General features: G+C 42.1%; 2 protein-coding genes across 10 annotated transcripts in view; one reads left to right on the forward strand and one right to left on the reverse strand.

The window, feature by feature from the left end:
* The window catches only part of ZSCAN31 (zinc finger and SCAN domain containing 31), a 24975-nt gene continuing 2053 nt past the window's right edge, over positions 1-22922 (reverse strand). The window contains exons 1-4 of one of the 3 annotated variants that reach the window (XM_032270453.1): positions 10113-10216; positions 3442-3917; positions 2611-2749; positions 1-2073 (exon numbers count right to left, since the gene is read on the reverse strand). In XM_032270453.1, the coding sequence (XP_032126344.1) occupies positions 1385-2073; positions 2611-2749; positions 3442-3822 (1209 nt within the window). In that variant the 5' untranslated portion in view covers positions 3823-3917; positions 10113-10216 and the 3' untranslated portion in view covers positions 1-1384. Of the gene's footprint in view, positions 2074-2610; positions 2750-3441; positions 3918-8574; positions 8679-10112; positions 10217-22922 lie in introns of those variants that run through there. The other 2 variants (XM_032270451.1, XM_032270452.1) reach the window with 2 other exon arrangements.
* Positions 10392-22922, forward strand: part of LOC116544236 (zinc finger protein with KRAB and SCAN domains 3) — a 25719-nt gene continuing 13188 nt past the window's right edge. For 2 of the 7 annotated variants that reach the window (XM_032270433.1, XM_032270440.1), the window contains exon 1: positions 10592-10678. The gene's annotated coding sequence lies outside the window, so the exon portion shown is untranslated. Of the gene's footprint in view, positions 10547-10591; positions 10679-20051; positions 20983-22922 lie in introns of those variants that run through there. The other 5 variants (XM_032270436.1, XM_032270435.1, XM_032270434.1 and 2 more) reach the window with 5 other exon arrangements.

Raw genomic sequence — 22922 nt, forward strand, 5'->3', positions numbered from 1 at the left:
TTTAGGGCAGAATAGTTTTAAGCTGAACTTTTATTTCCTCTCTTTTGAAATATTCTGATTCAGATTTTGACTGTGGAGAAAAGAATAACAAGAATGTCAGCAGAGGCATTTCATATCCAAATTTTAACATGATACTTAAAATTCTACCTACGTTTGTTAAATGGTATTATCTCTTATGTAAAATATAATGCACATTTATTAAGAGCTACATTTTAAGTGCTTTCCATGTTTGTATCTATTTAATCTTATGCACCTACTGAGGATGATACTGGTATCATCCTGTTTTACAGATGGGAGACTACAGCATGGTGGCATTTAGATAAGTCACCTACAGTTCCACATCTCACAAATGGGGAGGTAGGATTTGAACTTGGTCCCAGAGCATATGTTTAACCCTGACAATAAATGTTTGAGCATGCTGGTCTCCCCAGTAAGTAGCAAGCTGCCCAAGATATCATACTTTTTTTCTTTACAGAACTACTTCAGTGATGCTGCTTGCTATGGCACTCAAAGTTGCTGACCAACCCCTAAAATAAGAATAATGCTGACATAAAAGGCTATGAATTAAAGGGGTACCCTATAAAGAATAGAGATTTTTAAATATCATATTATTTGTAACAAAAATGGAAAACTTACAGTAATGACCTGCATTGAGATTTTGATATACTATGTTGATGATTCATATCAAACTCATATTAACATATGATATCAACATATTTTGAGGATTCATATCAAAAACATGAGTTAGATATGAAATGAGACATAGATTTCTAAACGATTAAAACTACAGGTTTCATACCATGGATAATGCTGCTTACAGAAGATTTCTATCACATTCCTAGGAGAGACCATAGCAATAATTTCCTTTGGGAATGTGGTTGATTTTTATACCCAAAAATCTTAAGTTTGTTTAAAATGTTAGTCTTACAGAAAAAGATGCACCTCTGAATTCCCTTTGATCTTCGCCAATCTTTTTTAAAAAGAATATAAATATACTGATCTTTTAGAGTTGTTCAATATTCAGTATTACTCAAAAACAGGCCCTCCATAACAATTTATTTCCAATAAGATTTGGTCCCTTTAAAAGAAATAATTAGAAACAAACCAAAGTATAGGGAATAAGAAGGCCACCCAGCAACCCCCTACAGTCAGTCATCCACAGTGGAGACACCAGCACCTGGTTTGTAGACAAGTGATTCACTGCAAAGCAAAAATAAATCTTACAAGAACAGAATAAGCCATCTGAAACTCTTCTTTCCAAGATGGTCCCATTTAGGGGTCTGAGGGTTCACAGAATTAGTCCAGTTCTGCTGGAACAGTATGGATTCTAAAATGCCTAATAAGGTTGCAATGATGACTGAAGGCTTTCCCACACTCATCACACTCATGGTCTCTCTCCAGTGTGGATTCTCTGATGTTTCATAAGAAGTGCCTTCTTACTAAAGATTTTACTGCACTGACTGCACTGATATGGTTTCTCACCAGTGTGGACTCGGAGATGCTGGAAAAGCCCTGCATTCTGAATGAAGGCTTTGCCACACTGATTACACTGATAGCGCTTCTCTCCAGTGTGTATCCTCTGATGCTGAACAAGGCATGAGCTGAGGAGGAAAGCCTTCCCACACACTTTGCATTCATATGGTTTTTCCCCTGTGTGGATTCTTCTGTGTCTAGTGAGGCCATTGCTGGCACTGAAGGCTTTCCCACACTCCTTACATTGGTAGGGTTTCTCTCCAGTGTGGCTCCGCCGATGTTCATTCAAGCTCGACCTCCGGCTAAAAGCCTTCCCACATTCTTCACATTCGTATGGCTTCTCCCCAGTGTGGATTCTCTGGTGCTCAATGAGTACCGAACTCTTAGTGAAGCTTTTACCACATTCATTGCACCTGTGGCGTCTCTCTCCAGTGGAATGTTCCTGCTGCTTTTCTGCCCTGCTGTCTTGTTTACAAGTTCCTCTGTGCTTAGAATCCAAAGATACATCTCTTTGGAGTCTGCTATCCCTCAAATGTTCCACTTCTTTTAAGATTTCTTGCTTTGATGCCAAATTCTGGTTCTCAGGTATACTTTCACCATCTGGAATAATAAATGGACCAAACAATGTCATCTCTTTCCTTTATTAAAGAATATAATCATAGGATGGAAATAGAAAGGTCCATATCAAACAGACATGTGCTAGGAATGAAGAACTGGCAGTTAAGGAGGGGGTTGGGTTAAACAGGGATGTTTAGGCTAGTAAAGTAAGCAGTTATCAGCACTGTTGAAATGGCTGGAGAGAACACCCAGAGGCTCCCAGAGAGGATGTACATAAGCAGGCACTATATTATACTCACTACAAGGCAGGCACTGTTCTAAGTGTTTTACATATGTTAACTTATTAAATACTCAAATGATTCTGTAACTGATGCAGTATGATTATCCCCACTTCAAATATGCATAAACTGAAGGCACAGAGAGGTTACCTGATTTGTCATTTGTCCATTGTCACAGAGCTATTAAATAGTAGTATTTAAATCCCAACCCAGGCAATTTGGCCCCAGAGTCCACATTCTTAACTATTACTCTGTATAGACCCACCAGATATTTCCTTAATGGACCTGTCAAAGCCCTTACCTTGTTCTCGAAATTGGTGGAGGTGAAAAGATTCACATTTGAGCTGTGTCACCATAGGCTGAACCTGGATGTCTGCTGGTTCCTGCTTGATCTTCGGATGTTCCACATCCTCTGAATGTCCACCTTCATGATCTGGATCCTGAAGGCAGCAGGCATATTTGGGTCATAAGAGGGGGATTATAGGAGTCCAAGCTCATACTAAATGAAGGACATCATATGGAACCATATGAAACATTTTCTAGAGAGTTGTCATAGTGGAAGGCCCAGAGTTTAATTCCGTACCCAAAAGCAAAACAGGGAAGAGTGGCTTAATCTAGTGTGGTGGTTTAAAATAAATCCATCAGGTAGAATCTAACTGCCCCCCCCCACCGCCCCCTGAATGCGAACTGTACTTGATAGTTCAACTCTACTGAATAGAAAGTGAGGCAGAAGAGATGGTATGTAACTTCTGAGTCATAAAAAACACTGCGGCTTTTCCCTTTCTCTCTCTTTCTCTCTTTCTACCCAAAAGAAGCCAGCTGACCTGTTGTGAGGGCACTCAAGCAGCCCTATGAAGAGTACTAACATAGTAAAGAACTAAGACCTCCTGCCAACAGCCAGTGAGCAGCTGAGGCCCCCTACTAACAGTCGTACCAGTGAACCACCTTGGAAGTGGATCCATCCACCTGAGTTGTGTCATCAGATGACTGTAGTCTTGGCCATTAAGGTTTAGGGGTAATTTGTTACACAACAGAGAATTAATACATGTGGCTATAGCCAGCCAACCTGTGTCACCAAACCCTGCCTTACATTTAGTATTTAATGTTTAGAAGTCCATCTTTTTCCTCTTACCTGGTTCCCTGGCTCACTAAGCTCTTGTTCCAAATCTTCAACTACAGCCACAGCCTCCTCCCCACTCTGCGGATGGTGCTTCTGTACCCAGGCCTGGAGTTCCTCAGGCAGGATGGTCAGGAACTGCTCTAGCACCAGCAGCTCCAAGATTTGCTCTTTGGTGTGGATTTCTGGCCTTAGCCACTGATGACAGAGTTCTCGGAGCTGGCTCAGAGCTTCTCGGGGACCAAGAGTCTCTTGATAACAAAACTGCCTAAAAAGTTGTCGAGAGGCTTCTTGGCCAGAAAAGTTGTTCACTCGAAGGTAGGTTTCTTGGTCCCAGAAAGGGTCTTCTTCCACCTTCACAATCTTCAGTCCGTACTGTTCCTCTGTTGAAGCCATTCCTGAGATTAATTTAAAAGGCTTACTCTGGCTTGAGGTGAAAGGGTAACTGTGATTTAAAATTTTCTGATTTAATCTTCCTTAGGAGAAGACACCTGATGATAGAGGATTATGTATTAATGGAAATAAAGCAGTGGGGAAAAAAGCAAAGTATGGAAACATGAATTATATTGTCATTTATGTTAATAAAACATATATATATATTGACTTACATATGTTTAGCAACAGGGAAAAGGCTATGGCAGACTATGTTAATGGCCTCAATTCTTCCCCTTTCCCTATAGCCATGTATTAATATATTGCAGTGCCCTTCCATTGTGACACTGGATTCAACAATATGACTTGATTTGGCCAATGATATTAGCAAATGTGATGCATTCGCTGGTGTTGAATTAGTACTAAACTCTTAGTGAAGTTTTTCCCACATTCATTGCACCTGTGGCGTCTCCTCCAGTGGAATGTCCCTGCTGCTTTTCTGCCCTGCTGTCTTGTTTATAAGTTTCTCTGTATCCAAAGATACATCTCCTTGGAGTCTGCTATACCCCAAATGTTCCATTTCTTTTAAGATTTCTTGCCCTGATGCCAATTCCTGGTTCTCAGGTATGCTGTCACCATCTCGAAAATAAATGGACCAACAATGTCATCTCTTTCCTTTATTAAATAATATAATCATAGGATAGAAATAGATCCATGTCAAACAGACATGTACTAGAAATGAAGAACTGGCAGTTAAGGAGGGGGTTGGGTTTGAACAGTACTTGTGTGACTGGGCTTGCTTACTCTTGCCCTCTGAATCTGCCAGAAGAAGGATATCCTTCAGATGGAAAGAGACATGCAGGACAGAGCCAGATCACCCCAGTGGGGCAGATGAGACCATCCTAGAGTAGCTGACAGCCAGCTAACTGCCAAACATGTAGGCCTAGCCTAAGATCTGCAGACCTGCTGACTGCAGATGTATAAGTAGGGCCTGCCCACCCCAGGTAAGCTGTGCCCTATATACTCATTTGCTAAACAAAAGTTTATCACTATATGCCACCAATGTTTTGTGGCTATTTATTTTTTATTTATTTATTTTTTTGAGACGGAGTTTCGCTCTTGTTTACCCAGGCTGGAGTGCAATGGCGCAATCTCGGCTCACCGCAACCTCCGCCTCCTGGGTTCAGGCAATTCTCCTGCCTCAGCCTCCTGAGTAGCTGGGATTACAGGCACATGCCACCATGCCCAGCTGAATTTTTGTATTTTTAGTAGAGACGGGGTTTCACCATGTTGACCAGGATGGTCTCGATCTCTTGACCTCATGATCCACCCGCCTCGGCCTCCCAAAGTGCTAGGATTACAGGCTTGAGCCACCGCGCCCGGCCCAGGATTTTTTTGAGGAAGAGAAAGGAAGATCTGGCATCATAAGTCAAGCAAACAACATGAAGAAAGGAATTTACAGGCACACACAATGGCGATAAGGACAGGCAAAGCTGAACTATAGAATATGAGGTGTGGGTAAAAATGTGAGAGGAGATGAAGTTAGACAGATGTGTTATATGGGATAGAAAATGGCCTTCAACTCTAGGCTAAGACCTTAGACTTTACGGAAAACTGAGAGGCATTGAGGCTTTCATTTTATTGTCCTAGTGTTAGATCTGTATTTAAAAAAAAATACTGAGTAAGATTCAGGATGGAAATGGTAAGAATATGTTGCAGGGTTGTGGCTGTTTAAGTTGGGAAGTTTAATGATAGTTACACTGATACGTTGACTTTAGTGGTGTAATTTAAGTTTTATATGATTTTTGCCCGATGCTAATGGAATTATTAAGGTCTCAGAGCACTTGGAAGTTTTTCAGTTATACTTCATTGGGTGAAAATGCATTTATTCCATTCATTCAAATATTATGTGTCTATTAGGTGTCTGGAATAGTGTGAGGTGCTTAGTTCAAAACGGTGAAAGGTCCCTACCTTTATGGTATTTACCATGGGAAAGACATAATTCACATAAAATTATGTTACAGAATTAAGGATATCAAGAGTTAAAAAGATCATGGCATTTATTCTTTGTCAATGTCCAAGGCCAAATATTTATCTTTTTACTCCTTACTGTAGCATCTGGTAATTGGGCTTGTTGTCTTCAGGGCAGGAAGACTGAAAGTCTGAAAATTTCTAATTATGAATTTGCATTGGATTCCATTATTATTAAACATGTAGCTTCTCATGGCCTTAGGTTTATAGGCAAAAATTATTCTGCAAATATGGGTTCTGCACTTTAATGCTATTGAGAAACCATGGAGATAGGGTTGGCTTTTTTGTTTTGTTTTATTTTGTTTTGCTTTCTGGATCACTACAGGCAATCTCTCACATATACAAAGCCACAGGTGGAATATTCCTCCATCAGTTGTATTCTTCTCCCCACAATTGGTGCTTAGGATTTACCTCCTGGTCTTATACCGTCATGAACTGTCTTTATTCCTAATGCCTAGCACAGTGCCTGTCAGTGCTCTATAAACATTTTCTGGATAAATAAATATATATTCCCCCACTATATTCCCCTTCACTTCCTCAAGCCATGGTAAGGACAGAGAAGGGAACATAGAAGGGAAAATATATTCTTTCTTCTTGTCCCCCAAACCACCCCTGTTCCCAGGATGTATATGCATTACCCTACGTTCCCAGCCAGTCCTCCCACCTCTTCCTATCTCCTCTCCCAAACTGCTAAATATTACAGACACTTCTTATTTTTAAAATGCCTAAAAGACTTACAAATCTGGACTTGCCACAAAATTATGAATTCATCTTCATGTTTACCTGATTAATTCAATTATATGCAAATTTGGTGTCATCTGATATCCTAGCAGGGAACAAGTACTTGGTAGACATCTGATGAATTAAACGGAATGGCTATTTAAGATCATCTTTGGTGAAGCACTGTAGTACAGTGAATAATGTTCAAATCCTGTGTCCTCTCTAAAGTGATAATGACCATAGTACTCCTCTTACAGTTGCTGTGATTATATAAGGTAATGCATATAAAAAGCTTAGCACAGTACCTGGCCCACAGCAGTTATTACATAAATATCAACGAGCAGGTATTATTAGTAAAGAATTATTAGTAAATTGCATATCTTCATTTCATAGCGGAAATAGACCCAACAAAATAAAATATTTACTTCATATGTTAATACTCAGTAGACAGTTGAAAATACTAGAAGAAATATTCAAGAAAATCCAGGACAGACCGTGCCCAGTGGTGACCTCCCAGTTGTGTGCTGAAGCCGATCTCTAGATGTCACCAGGGTATCCTCCTGAACATCCTAACAGCAGCTCAAAAGCAACACATTAAAGATTGGATTCAGATTTCCAGGGTGACATGATATAGGCCAATTTATGATTAATTACCAATTGACTCCAAACATTTGGCACTGGGAGATGATATATAAAAGGGGATAAAGAGAGTGACATGGTCAGTTACAAATACAAGACAAAAATCCCAGTGGACCAGAAACAAACACAGAGTAGTTAGTGGAGTTGATGCTGTGGGCTAACTGACTTGACTGAAGGAACAAAGACATCCTAGAATTCAACTCCTGGGGGATTAAATGTGGTGTGTCTCAGGTTTTAGGGAACCAGGCTGACTGTTCCATGCCAGGGCCTGCAGTGGACTTCCACACTCATGAAAGGGGGACAGAAAAATAAAAGGCAGTTGACAGCTGACTCAGCTTATGACTTTATTAGCAACTAAGGCCCAGGAGACAAGGGGCAAGGAGAGACTCATTACTAGTAACTGACCCATTTATTCACTTATTTAGTCAATAAATGTTCATTGAGCAACCATAACATGCCAGGTACTTGGCTGGGCACTAGGGCTACAATGGTGAAAACGACAAGACCAGGCTGGAGTGTTCATTTTAACACGGAAGACATACTGAAAATAAAGGCAACAAGAAAAATAAGTAAGGAGGTAAATAAAATAATTACAAGTTGTGATGATTACTATGAGGAGAACAAATGAGGCACTGAGTTACCAAATAAACGGACAGCCTATTTAGAGGGCGTGGTGGAAGGTGAGGTGACATTTAAGCTGAGCCCTTAAGTGCAAAAGAAGTGAGCTGTGCAGAGTAGGGATGAGGGAGGGGAAGAGCCCTCTGGACTATCCAAAGGCCCTTAGGAAGTACATCCTGCCATCAAAGACAGGAAAGGAGGCTGGAATGTCTACAGTCATGTGGGAGAAGAGTGACAAAATATTAGGCTGGCAAGACAAGCAGGAGTCAGATCATGTACAGCATAGGAGTTAGAATTCTATAAATGCAATAAAGAAACCACTGGAGGATTTATAGAAAGGAAGTGACAGGCTGAATTATGTATAGAGGAGCTCTGCTACTGGATGGAGAATGAGCTGAGGGAATGAGGATAGAGGCAAGAGTGGAGGCAGAAATGCAAGAGTAGAAGCAGAAGAGTCAAGAGTTGAAAAAAGGGTAAAGTGAAAGGTATGAAGGTATTGCACTCAATCTGGAAAGACATCCACTTAGTTTAGATGTTACTGTACAGAAGATGAAACAGCTTAACCTTTGTAAAAGCAGTGCAGTCACTGGACAATCAATTTATGGAGCTGCAATAAGAGTTGGGAACACACAGGTGTTTATAGCTCATGAGGATATAATTACAATACAATTAAATAAAAGCTGTATTTAAAAAAATGTGTACAAGGTATACTCCTGGAGGAAGTGAAAGAGCTCATCCTAAATACAAGATTAAGTTTCTATGCATTACATGTAATCCACAATGGAATTCATTTCACAGGTATTTACTAAGGGGTCTATTACATGTTATACAGCAAAGAGTGAAACAATGCAGTTTGATGTGTCCCCATTGTCTTTCATTGAAACAAAAACATGGCAGAAACAGCATAAAAGAGAATGTTTTCATTCGTGTTAGCATAATTAGCAACAGCAACAAAGAGATCATGTAAATCATAAATCACCTGTGTTGTAAAATAAATCCCAAAGGACAACCAATTACAATGACAAGAAAATGATGCAGAACTTAAATACCATGAGGAATCAGTCAAATACAGAAATGGGGATGCTCTGTAAGATGACTGGAGGAGCCTCCTTTTCAACAAGGCAATCTGATGAGAGGAAGGGAGGCAAAGAGTAAAATTGCTCTAGATTAAGACTTTTAACTACATGCAGTGAGTGGTCTATGACTGGATCCTAGTTGGTACAAACAGGTGTAAAAGACATCTGTGGGACAACAGGAGGTGGAGGGATTTAAACATGACTAGGTGTTAGGTGAAGCACCTACACTTAGTTGGGTGTGCTAATAATATTGTGGTTATGTAGGGAAATGTCCTTAATTTTTAGAGATACATTAGAAACTAGAGGTGACAAGTTATGATTGTGATTTATTTTACAATATTTAAAGAACACTATATGCGATAAACGTTGCATAATGTTGACTTGTTAAATAAAAGTTATGAGTATTTAGGAAATAAGGCTTTTGACAGGGAGCGAGGTGCATCCCTTCTCTACCTCTCGACCGCGGTTTCCACCTCAAAGCTCCACCCTCTCTAAGGGTCTCTCCCACCACCCTGTGGAAGGACTTAGTTAGCTTGCCTTAGGTAGATAGCTAAGATGGGGAGGGGGTAGGGGAGAGAGCCTGCCCCCACCCATGGGTCAGTGCCTCATCCCCACATAAAAACGCAGTCTGGGAAAAAATTCAGGCTGCAGGCACCGATAAGGGAACCAGCACAGGGTGTTGTGCCTAGAGATATGCCCAGCTGCACAGATAGGAAAACCTCCAGCCCATTTGGATAAAAACTTGCACATAGCCTCCAGTTCACTCAGATAAGGGAACAAGGCTTGGCACAGAAACGCCTTTGTCCTTTGTATAGTGAGCAGGTTCCCAGGAAAAGTTTCTTCTCCTTTTGTGGGCAGGGGCACGGTGGGCCCTGATAGGTTCCGGTGGGCACTGTACTGTCCTTTATTAGGTCTATAAGCCCGGGTTCTGTGATTCATGACCTCAGCTCCTGATTGGTCCGGGGCCAAACTTTCACTTCAGCTTCTGATAGGTCCTGGGCCAAGCTAAGCAGCGTCTATGAATCATCATTTCAGCTCCTGATTGGTTCCCGGATCAAGCTGAATCAAGCGTTCGCCAAGACAGCCCGCGGACTAAGCACATTCCTTCTCCTTTCCAGTCTACAAAAGACCCCAGAACTGGCCCCACAGTGGGTACTCCCGGTCGGGACCCCGTCTCTGCTGGCATAAATTTTTCTCCTTTCGCCTATTAAACTTTCGCTCTAACCTCACCTTTGTGTCCGCGCTCCTTAATCGTCTTGGAGGTGGGACAAAAAACTCCGGGCGTTAGCTAAGAAAAGGAAAGACTGTTTCACCCGAGTCCACCGAGGCTTCCGGCCAGTGAAAGTGTAGGGGTGGGGCCACGCCTGCGCAGACGTTCCCTCCCCGCCTACTCTGAGGCACAGACCGGAAATCTTCCCGGAACCGGCGGCTTCCGACCGGGGACCGAGACTCAGTTTCCGGGCACCGGGAAGCTACGGAACAGGTGTCTGGGCTGCAGCACCCCAATGACCACCGCAAAGGCCGGAAATGCGTCAGCAGTTCGGAGCCCACTGGCTCAAGCCAGGCAACTCTTTCCTTTCTAGGAATTCCCGAGGTGGTTGCATCCTGGTGACTCCTTTATTGCAAACGCCGGGGCCAGAAATCCCAGCCCCGCTGGGTGCGAGGTGAAGAAATGCAGCGAGGGATTTCTGTGGGGAGCGGCCCCCAGCCTTTAGGAGTTAGATGGTCGTAGAGACGCAGAACAGAGCAGGAAGGTGTTAGGAAGATATAAAGGAAGAGAGAGCGAGAAACAGGAGGTAACTCCACGGCCAAACAGGTTTATTTACAGGAGTAAGTCTGCGAAGAGTCCGGGGCAGCTAGATTCCCCCGATCGCTTACAGGCTGAGGCTTTTATAACAAAGTTTCTTTTTTTTTTTTTTTTTTTTTTTTGAGACGGAGTTTCACTCATGTTACCCAGGCTGGAGTGCAATGGCGCGATCTCGCTCACCGCAACCTCCGCCTCCTGGGTTCAGGCAATTCTCCTGCCTCAGCCTCCTGAGTAGCTGGGATTACAGGCACGCGCCACCATGCCCAGCTAACTTTTTTGTATTTTTAGTAGAGACGGGGTTTCACCGTGTTGACCAGGATGGTCTCGATCTCTTGACCTCGTGATCCACCCGCCTCGGCCTCCCAAAGTGCTGGGATTACAGGCTTGAGCCACCGCGCCCGGCCCTATAACAAAGTTTCTATTGGGGAGGGGTTGGGGAAGTGCTGGCTAGTTGGCACTGTCTGGGGACTTTACAATTTGAGACAGGTGTGATTAGGACCATTAGGCTTTGTTGCGGTTAGGACCGTTCTGCTCCGACATTTGCTTTGTTCCTTGAGAACACAGTCATCAAGGTTGTAAAATGGCATCGCTATTGTTCGTCCTCACAGAAGGGACTTGATACGGTTTCTACCTCTAATACTTATCTATTCTTCCCCGAGTCTGTCCGCTTCCTCTGGTCTCTTTGACATCACAATGGGGAGATGGTAATGGTGGGGACGAGAATACAGAGTTGTTTTTGTTGTAGTTTTGTTAGTTTTTTACTCTCAAACCTCTGCCTTCTGGAATCTCAAAGTCTAGAAGGGCACGTAAACAAGTAACTGGGTAAAATTGACTGGCATGTGAAATGAAGTAAAATAAAATGAGTGCTTGTAAATCGATGAGAATAGTCTCTGGAACATAGAAAATGCTAAGTACATATGTAAAAAATAAATGTATGTATTAGATTGAATTCGTGGCATGGAAGATAGAAGAGGAAAACTAATGGGGCAAAACAAAAAGCAGGAATCTGCCAGTGTGCATGGGAAAAGGATCAAAGGAAAGAAATTTCTGGGAGAGGGAATCAAATGTACAAAAGCAATACTGAGTTGAGATTGGTACATCCAAAGAATTGGGCTGATTAGCATGACTGGAGAGTGGAATATGTGGTAGAGGCACCAGCTCTTACTTATTTTGGATCCCTAACCAAGGAATTTGAGCAATCTGATCAAATTTGCCTCTAGAAATTCTATCTTGGCAGCCATGTGGGGAGGGACTGTAAGGAAATGAGACTACAGGCAGGGAGAGCAGCTAGGAGACTACTACAAGAATCCAGGGTACAGATAGTTAGAGACCAAATCAAGGCAGTAGCAATAGAAATAGAGAAGACAGATAACACATTAAGTATTAAGAGGTTGAATTGATTTTTTACAACTCATTCATTCATTATACAGATTCCCATTGAATCCAATTTTTGTGCCAAAGGTTTGCTGGATGTAATAATTATGAAGAGCACAAGGTCCTCACCCTTATGGGGTTTATAATGTAAAGAGGAATACAGTCATAAGGAGATCCAGCTTATACAATTCAAGAGACCCTATTTGAGAAAAGGATTTCAAAATTACAAGTACAAACATAGGTATGAAAATGGAGATTTAGGTCAGGTGTGGTAGCTCACGCCTGTAATCGCAACACTTTGAGAGGCCAGGGTGGGAGGATCTCTTGAGTCCTGGAGTTCAAGACCAGCCTGGATGACATAGTGAGACTTTGTCTCTACAAAAAATAAAATATATTAGCCAGGCACAGTGACCCATGCTATTAGTCTCAGCTACTGGGGAGGCTGAGGAGGGAGAATCAGTGGCTGCAGTAGCCATGATTGTGCGACTGCACTCCAGCCTGTGTGACAGAGTGAGACCCTCTCTCCAAAAAAAAAAAAAACGAAAAAGAAAAAAAATGAAAATTGAGATTTAGAATGGAAAATGGGCTGGGCATGGTGGCTCATGCCTGTAATCCTGGCACATCAGGAGACTGAGGAAGGCAGATTGCATGAGCTCAGGAGTTCAAGACCAGCCTGGGCAACATGGCGAAACCCCATCTCTACCAAAAATAACAAAAATTAGCCAGGCATGGTGGCCCATGCCTGTGGTCCTAGGTACTTGAAAGGCTGAGGTGGGAGGATTACAGAGCCTGGGAAGCAGAGGTTGCAATGAGCTGAGATTGTGGTACTGCACTCCAGCCTGGGTGACAGTGTGAGACCCCCAAAGAATGAAAAATTACATATTACAATTTTTTTTTTTTTTTTGGGGGGGGGACTGAGTTTCACTCTTGTTACCCAGGCTGGAGTGCAATGGCGCGATCTCGGCTCACCGCAACCTCCGCCTCCTGGGTTCAGGCAATTCTCCTGCCTCAGCCTCCCAAGTAGCTGGGATTACAGTCACGCGCCACCATGCCCAGCTAATTTTTTGTATTTTTAGTAGAGACGGGGTTTCACCGTGTTGACCAGGATGGTCTCGATCTCTTGACCTCGTGATCCACCCGCCTCGGCCTCCCAAAGTGCTGGGATTACAGGCTTGAGCCACCGCACCCGGCTTTACAATTTTTTTTAAATACAGGGTCTTGTTCTGTCGCCCAAGCAGGGGTGCAGTGGTGTGATCATAGATGACTGCAACCTCAAACTCCTGGACTCAGGCAATCCTCCTGTTTCTGTCTCCCAAAGTGCTGGGATTACAGGTGTGAGCTGTTGCCACCACACCTGGCCATACTACATATTTTAAAGTCTTCTAAACATCACAAACAAAAATCAGAAAAATAACAAAATATTTTCGTTATTTAACTGCCTGATACCTCTACAGTAACTTGGTCCCCTTATTTGTTGGCTTTATGTTCTTGGACTGCTTCTTTGTATGTTAATTTCATAATTGAAATTTTTCTAGAACGAGTAAAAAGTTAATGTAGGCTTTCCTCTACCATGGTTGATCAAAAGCTTTTAAAAATTATTGACATATGAGTAAACTTCTATCAAGTTTCTTTCAATTATGAGCTATATGATTTCAGGACATTAAAATTTTTTTTTTTTTTTTTTTTTTTTGAGACGGAGTTTCACTCTTGTTACTCAGGCTGGAGTGCAATGGCGCTATCTCGGCTCACTGCAACCTCCGCCTCCTGGGTTCTGGTAATTCTCCTGCCTCAGCCTCCTGAGTAGCTGGGATTACAGGCACGCACCACCATGCCCAGCTAATTTTTTGTATTTGTAGTAGAGACGGGGTTTCACCATGTTGACCAGGATGGTCTCGATCTCTTGACCTCGTGATCCACCCGCCTCGGCCTCCCAAAGTGCTGGGATTACAGGCTTGAGCCACCGCGCCCGGCCCTAGGACATTAAAATTTTTGTGTGGGGACTAATCTGAGAATCTCTGTGGTGATGACACATTAACTAGTTGGTTTTAGATGTCCTCATTGTCAATGGCATATTATGTTGTCTTTGTCAATATCAGTATTTTATGTAAAATGTACAAGAAATTTAAATCTCTTTTCAATGTGTTCAGTCATTCACTTTTCTTCACTAATTAGATAATTGACCAAGAGCTTATTTTTTACTATATTCAAAGTTTAGTTCTTTTTCTTAAGGAATTGCTGGTTTCATATAATTTGACATTGTTTCTTTTGCTGTAATTTGCTTCCTGATGTCAGAATAATTTCCATTGATTTTATTAGCTTTATTGCTTTTGTTTCTCACATTCCATTAATTTTTTTTTTTTCTCCAGTGGGAACGGTAGGAGTCTTGTTCTCTTTCCCAGGAGATGGAGTATGGTGACTCGATCCTGGGTTCAAGCAGTTCTCATGCCTCGAGTAGCTTAGATTAGAGTTGTGTGCCACCATGCCCAGCTAATTTTGTATTTTTACTAGAGACGGGGTTTTGCCATGTTGGCCAGGCTGCTCTTGAACTCCTGACCTCAGGTGATCTGCCCACCTTGGCCTCCCAATGTGCTGGGATTATAGGCATGAGCCAACACACCCAGCCTCTATTTTTTAAATTTAAATTTGCTCTCAGTTCTTTAATAATTTTATTTTGTAATTTAGCTTTATTGCTTAAATCATACCAAAATATCTTTTCAAATTGCAGTTAAAGTGACTTATTTCTAAGATAGTGTCCCCTTACCGGATGGTAAAATTCCCTGTTGCTATTTCAGTGCCACTCAGTAAGAGAAAAATAAGAGATGGGGAATCAGAAATGAAAATAAACAAATAAACAAAAACAGTGGTTTAAACACCTGTTGCTAAAATATCCATTTTTTTCCCCTTCAAATTTTACAAGCATATGAACCATGTAAAACACATTGCTAGGTATCATACCAGGCCAGGGTATCTGAAGAAACATGCAAGTGTAGAATCACTTATGCTTTACAGACCTAACAGTAAACCCACTTCTGAATAAGTAAGTGCTGCAGTTGAAATATATTGGAATCTGATGACCATTACAGTAATTAATTACAATACCCATCTTTAATTTATCACAGCCTAATTTGAAATAATATTGTGTCACTTGACATTCTGGTCTTAATTTCATATTTAACACTTTACATTTCAAATATAGACATAAACTTACAACACTATTATTTCTTTGCTCTTGCCCATTGATATGATTTGGCTGTGTCCCCAACCAAATCTCATCTTTAATTGTAGTTCCCATAATCCCCACATGTGGTGGGAGGGTCCCAAGTGGGAGGTAATTGAATCATCGGGGCAGTTTTCCCCATACTATTCTCATGATACTAAGGTCTCACAAAATCTGAGGTTTTATAAGGGGCTTCCCCCTTCACTCTGTTCTCTTCTTCTGTCTCCTGCCGTTACGTGAAGAACATGTTGCTTCCCCTTCCGCCATCATTGTAAGTTTCCTGAGACCTCCCCCACCATGCAGAATTGAGTCAATTAAACCTCTTTTTTTTTTATAAATTACCCACTTTTGGGTATTTCTTTATAGCAGCATGAGAAAAAACTAAGTAAATTGGCACTGGAAATAGTGGGGTGCTGCTGTGAAGATATGGAAGTGACTTTGGAACTGGATAACAGGTAGAGGTTGGAACAGTTTGGCTGGCTCAGAAGAAGACAGGAAAATGTGGGAAAGTTTGGAACTTCCTAGAGACTTGTTTAATGGCTTTGACCAATTGCTGATAGTGATATGGAGGATGAAGGCCAGGGTGAGAAGGTCTCAGATGGAGATGAGGAACTCTTTAGGAACTAGAGTAAAGGTCACTCTTTCTATGCAAAGAGGCTGGTGGCATTTTGCCCTGCCCTTGATATCTGTGGAACTTTGAACTTGAGGGAGATGATGTAGGGTATCTGGTGGAAGAAATTTCTAAGCAGCAGTGTTCCAAAGGAAGCAGAGCGTAAAAGTTTGGAAAATGTGCAGCCTGATATATGATAAAAAAAGAAACCCCCATTTTCTAGGGAGAAATTCAAGCTGGAGAAATTACTTATGCAGAAATTTGCATAAGTAATGAGGATCCAAATGCTAATCACCAAGACAATGGGGGAATGCCTCCAGGGCATGTCAGAGACCTTCACAGCAGCCTGTCTCAGGCCTAGGAGAGGAAGGTGATTTCCTGGACTGGGTTCAGGCTTCCCCTGCTGTATGCAGCCTCAAGACTTGTTGCCCTGCATCCCAGCCACTCTAGCCATGGCTAAAATGGGTCAAGGTACAGCTCAGTCCATTGCTTCAGAAAGTGGAAGCCCCAGACCTTGGCAGCTTCCATGTAGTGTTGGGCCTTCGAGTGCACAGAAGACAAGAATTGAGGTTTGGGAACCTCAACCTAGATTTCAGACGGTGTATGGAAATGCCTGGATGTTCAGACAGAAGTCTGTTGCAGGGGTAGAGCCCTCATGGAGAACCTCTGCTAGGAGAGTGCAGAAGGGAAATGTGGGGTTGGAGTCCCCACCCAGAGTCCCCACTGGGACACTGCCTAGTGGAGCTGTGAGAAGAGGGCCACCAACCTCCAGCCCCAGAATGGTAGGATCCACTGACAGCTTGCACCCTGCACTTGGAAAAACTGCAGACACTCAATGCCAGCCCATGAAAGCAGCTGGGAGGGGCTGTACCCTGCAAAGCCGCAAGGGTGGAACCGCCCAAGGCCATGGGAGCCCAGGTCTTGCATCAGCATGACCTGAATGTGAGACATGGAGTCAAAGGAGATCATTTTGGAACTTTAAGTTTTAATGACTGCCCTATTGGATTTCGGACTCTCATGGGGCCCTTAGCCCTTATGTTTTGGCCAATTTCTCCCATTTGGAATGGGTTTGTGTACTCAATGCTTGTACCCCCATAGTATCTAGGACATAACGAACTTGCTTTTGACTTTGCAGGCTCATAGGCAGAAGGGACTTGCATTCTCTCGGATGAGATTTTGGACTTGGACTTTTGGGTTAATGCTGCGTTGACTTGAGACTTATAGGAACTGTTGGAAAGGCATGATTTTGTTGTGGAATGTGAGGACATGAGATTTGGCAGGAGCCTGGGGAAGAATGATATGGTTTGGCTGTGTCCCTACCCACATCTCAAACTGTAGTTCCCACAATCCCTACATATGGTGGGAGCCACCCTATGGGAGGTAATTGAATTATGGGGGCAGTTTTCCCCAGGCTATTTTCATGATAGTAAGGTCTCATGAAATCTGATAGTTTTATAAGAGGCTTCCCCCTTTGCTTGGTTCTTATTCTTCTCTCTGCCGTTGCCATGTGAAGAAGGATATGTTACTTCTCCTTCTGCCATGATTGTAAGTTTCCTGAGGTTTCCCCAGCCATGCAGAACTGTGAGTCAATTAAACCCCCTTTATTTATAAATTATCGAGCCTTGGGTATTTCTTCATAGCAGCATGATAACGAACTAATATACACATCTTTTGTTGTGCTATTCTTATATATTTTACTTACCTGCACATTATAACTGCCAGCTTAAAATATTTTTGCTTTAAATGATCACTTGTTTTTTAAGAAAATTAACTAAAAGGCAAGGCTTTTATATTTACATACATATTCACCATTCTGATGCTCTTCATGTCTTCCTGTAGATTTGAGTTTCCAGCTGTCACTTCCCTTCAGCCTGAAGTTTTTCATTTTTCTTTAGGGTTTAGTTTTGGTTTTGGTTAGGTTGGTTGGTTTGCAGTGCAGATGCAAGTCTGATGGAGAAGTACTTTCAGCTTTAATTTAATAGAAAACAACTTTATTTCACTCTTATTTTTGAAGAACAATTCCACTGGATTTAAAATTCTGGGTTAGGAGTGACATCAGAAAGTTGGCAGAATAGAAAGTATTAGCCCTGTTCCCCTACAGAAACACTGATTAACAATTGTATATGGATCAACATATCTTTATGGGAATTCCAGAATCAATTTTAAAAGTTGGGCCGGGCGCGGTGGCTCACGCCTGTAATCCCAGCACTTTGGGAGGCCGAGGTGGGTGGATCACGAGGTCAAGAGATCGAGACCATCCTGGTCAACATGGTGAAACCCCGTCTCTACTAAAAATACAAAAAATTAGCTGGGCACGGTGGCGCGTGCCTGTAATCCCAGCTACACAGGAGGCTGAAGCAGGAGAATTGCCTGAACCCAGGAGGCGGGGGTTGCGGTGAGCCAAGATCGCGCCATTGCACTCCAGCCTGGGTAACAAGAGCAAAACTCCATCGCAAAAAATAAATAAATAAATAAATAAATAAATAAATAAAAATAAATAAAAGTTGCAGTACCCCAGGTTACCTTAAAGCCAAAACAGCTACATTGAAATGTGTAAGAAGTACAGTTTCACTTTACACAATGTCTTAGTCCATTCAGGCTGCTATAACAAAATACCTTAAACTGAGTAATTTATAAACATCAGAAACTCATTGCTTACAGTTCTGAAGGCTGAGAAGTCCAAGGTCAAGACAGTACAGATTTGGCATAGAGTGAAAACTTCTCTCTGCTTTATAGATATGGTGCCTTCTATGTGTCCTCTTATGGTAGATGGGGCAAATAGGCTCTCTCCAGCTTTTTCTTATAAGGGCACCAACCCCAGTCATAAGGGCAGAACTCTCATTACCTAATTACTCCCAAGTCCTCACCTTTTAGTGCCATCACCCTGGGGACTAAGTTTAAACATAAGAATTGTGGGAGAACACAAACTTCAAACCATAGGACTCGTGTCAGCCCTTCCCCAAAGTGGACACAGCTCAGAGCTAGGAGAGAATGCCCTGGCTTGTGACTACTTCCTTGGGAGAAAGAAAAGATTGGAGCATGCATCCTGTGTTTTGGCTCTTTGGAGGGTGGCCCAAGGGACCGGCTTGTATCTTACCTCATTTGGAGAGCTGACGGAACACTAAAAACAAAGAAGAGTTGGAGTAGCTTATGAGCTGCATTAACAAGCTTGAATGATTCTAAATTTTCTTTTAAAAGTGTGAAAGTTTGCTTACTGGAATTGATTTTTTGTTCAACATCTAAAGTAGAAACCCAATTTTATTTTATTTTCCCATTTAGCTATCCAAATATCACAGTACTATTTATCAAGTAGCTCCTTTATTCTTCACTGATTTGTAGTGCAGTTTCTGTCATATCAAGCAGCCAACATACATGTTTGTTGCTCAGTCCTCAATTCTGTTTTGTTGGTCTGTCTACAGTTGTGCCAATACTATTTTGTCTTAGCTCTTATAAATTTATAATAAATTATATAGGGCAAGTTTCTGCAGCTCCTTCATTTGTTTAAAAAATGTCTTAGATTCATCACTCTTTCACTATTCCATATAAATTTAAAATCAACTAGTCAAGTTCCACTGAGCACAGTTTGAATATTGATTTGCTTTGTGCTGAATTTATGTAATAATTTAGGAAGGAATGATATCTTTATGATACTGAGTTCGCATATATATGGACATGGCATATATTTCAACTGCTTATCCTTAATGAATAAAGTTTCTAATGTTTCCATTCAGGTATGTTTTGCATGTCTTTGCTTCTGTAATAAGTGTCTTTTAAAAATTGTACTTTTATAATTTTGATGGAAAATGTTGTGAATATGAATTTTGAAAAAGTTCAGCAACCTTGGTAAACTCTCTTTTTTTTTTTTTTTTTTTTTTTTGAGACGGAGTTTCACTGTTGTTACCTAGGCTGGAGTGCAATGGCGCGATCTCGGCTCACCGCAACCTCCGTCTCCTGGGTTCAGGCAATTCTCCTGCCTCAGCCTCCTGAGTAGCTGAGATTACAGGCATGCGCCACCATGCCCAGCTAATTTTTTGTATTTTTAGTAGAGACGGGGTTTCACCATGTTGACCAGGATGGTCTCGATCTCTTGACCTCGTGATCCACCCGCCTCGGCCTCCCAAAGTGCTGGGATTACAGGCTTGAGCCACCGCGCCCGGCCAACTCTTTTATTAATTAATATAATTTGAGTGTTAGATTATCTTGGATTTTCTATGTAAACCTCGCAGCATGCTCCTTAAAAGTATTTAGAATTAATATTTTAATTAGATAATGCAATCAACTCTAAAAAGCACATTTAAAACATCCACCATAACACTTGCCTTCTCACTCTTGTCCTTCTCAGTTTCTTACTGTTCACCTCACACAGGTGACCACCATTATTAATTTTCCAATTTATGTTTCCAGGGCTTCTTTGTGCCACACACGCAAACATAATTTAGATTCTTTTTACCCTCTTCTATTCGCAAATATAGCAAACTATGGAAAGAGTTCTGCACTTTGCCTTTCTCCCTTTGGTATAGCTGGCAAAACAAAAATTTTAAAGTCTCTTTAATAGCAAAAGGGGAGGGGACACGAGGTGCGGAGCTCGCAAACGACAGAGTCGGCCAGGGCCGTGGCTAGAGCGGCCCGGAAGTGGCTTCTGCGCCCCGCCCCGCGGGGGTTTGCTAGTTTCGGGCCGTTTGTGAGTATGGGGTGAGTAGGGGGCGCCGATTGGGCGTCCGCTTTCCATTGCGGGGTTAAGTCTCACTCTGGGGCTCTCCTCCTGTGGGTCCTGCCATTCTTTTGTCCCGGGTAGAGGTGCGTTTGCAGGTGTGTGTGAGTTTGAGGAGGGAGGCCCTTCCCCCCGGTTCCCGCAGCCTCGGCCCCCGAGGACGGAGACCCTGCGAGAAGCCGTGGGGGGAAGGGCGCCCTGCGGCGGGACTAAGTGGTGCTCCGCGCCCCGCGTAGAGCCCACCATGGGTGTCCCTTGTTTAGAGCCGTTCCTGGGTGCCTCGGTCTGTTCCTCAGGGTATTTTGGAGACGGGATGCATGGGTCACATAGACAAGCCTTGAAAATGGGAGCCGTTACGTTTTTGCACTGCCTGGTGACAAGGTCAGTTTCAGGGTCTTTAAATTATTCTGTGGTACTGGCCAAGAGCCAGAACGTTGGAGTCAGATTACCTGGTTCGAATCCTGCCTCTGCCACTTATTGGCTGTGTGACTTTTTACGAGTCCCTAACCTCTCTCTGCCTCATTTTACTATTTTGTAAAATGGGGATAATATTACCTAACTCACTGGGTTGTTGTGAGGGTTGAGTGCATTAATATGTGTAAGGTGCCGAATAAGCATGATTTAAGGTATTTGCTTTTATTATTACTACTACTATTATTTATACCTATGATGACGCATTATCTTAGGGACTAAGTTTTGTTACCGTTGCTTTGAATTTTAGTGTCATTCATCAATTCACTTTGTATTGAATGATTTCTATATTTTAGGAGGGAAAAATAAGATCCTCTGAAAAAGAGCCTATTGCAAAGCAAAGACCAAAACTGGTTTGTGTTCTACATGGTGATACTCAAACTCCCAAAGGCTTTAAGACTCAGGGGTACGGTTTTCTTGGCTGGAGATTAGGAGGAACAATAGAAGTTTTTAACAGTGAAAAAGGACTAGGAACCCTGGTTTTAGCAGAAGTCTGATGTCCTGCTTAGTGCTGGAGATCGACCAGTTTCTGAGCTTCCAGGAGCGTCCTAGCCTGAAACTGGCTTCATACTAACAGCCTTCATTTCAACCCAATTTTACAGGGTGAACTCTCTTTTCTAGACTTGTAACTCTTTTCTGATAGAGAAACTTTGCTTTCTCGATCTTTAGTATATTTACTGATTTGATAAATAATTTATGTTTGCAACGGATTTCCTAGTCTTGTGCCTCCCAACTGTGATCAGTTTGGCTCAGATCCAAATAGGGGCCCGGTAGTGAAATCTAAATGAAGTCTGTGGAATAAATGATAAAATGTATCAGTGTTGTTTACCTGCCATAGACTTTCTCGTCTCCCCGCCCCGTGGACACCCTCCCCATTCCACTTGGGCTCCAGATTCACTCTGGGTTGGGCTATGGCTCTCTCTCACCTTCCTCGACCCTACCGTAATGCTTACTGACTGTATTTTCAGGAAGGAAAGAAGTAGGACTTTAATTTTCTAAAATTTGGGGGAGAAATTTAAACACATTTAACTGTAGAGAGAATATTACAGTGAATACCAATAAACCCATGACTCAGCTTCAGCCATCATCTTTTGGTCATTTTCTTTCATCTTCTTTTCCCTCCTTTTCTTCCCTTTTCCTCCACCCTCCCATCTCCCTCCTTCCATTTTACTTCCTCCCTCTTTCCTTCTCTCCTTTCTTTCCCTGTTCCTCCCTTTTTTGTCTTCCTTTCCCTCCCTCCCTCTCCCCCTCTTTCTTTTTTTTTTTTCTTCATTCCATCTCTCCTTCTCTCTCATTTTATAACAAATTGCACATGGGAACATTTTAGTTCACTCACAGGTGCAAGTACTTCAGTGTTAATTTCTTATATACCAGGACTTTTCCTCTTAATACAACCCTATTATCATTATCACATGCAATGAAAGTGACAGTAATTCCTTGATATCATTATATTGTTTTTCAAATAATTGTCTCAAACATTTTTACAGTTTTTAAACAGTCTTTTTACAGTGTTTTTTTCAGTAGGGTCCAAATATGGTTGACCATTTGCCTGTGTTTGATAAGTCTGTTCAGTCTCCTAATCTGTGACAGTTCCCATTCCCTCCCACTCCTTTTGGTAAAAATGCCATTTATTTGTTGAAGAACATGAACCTTCTGTTTTATAAAATGCCTCACATTCTGGATTTGGTTGATTGCTTCTTTTTAGTATGTTTAACTTATTAGTTCTCAAACTCAGCTACACATTAGAATCACCCAGAAAGTTTTAAAACTTAACCGATGCTGAGTCCCACCCCCAGAGAGTGATTTAATTGATTTTTTTTCATTGCAACTTCCACCTCCCACACTCAAGC

This window comes from Sapajus apella, unplaced genomic scaffold, assembly GCF_009761245.1.
Source record: "Sapajus apella isolate SASKATOON/1434 unplaced genomic scaffold, GSC_monkey_1.0 scaffold210, whole genome shotgun sequence".
Taxonomy (NCBI): domain Eukaryota; kingdom Metazoa; phylum Chordata; class Mammalia; order Primates; family Cebidae; genus Sapajus; species Sapajus apella.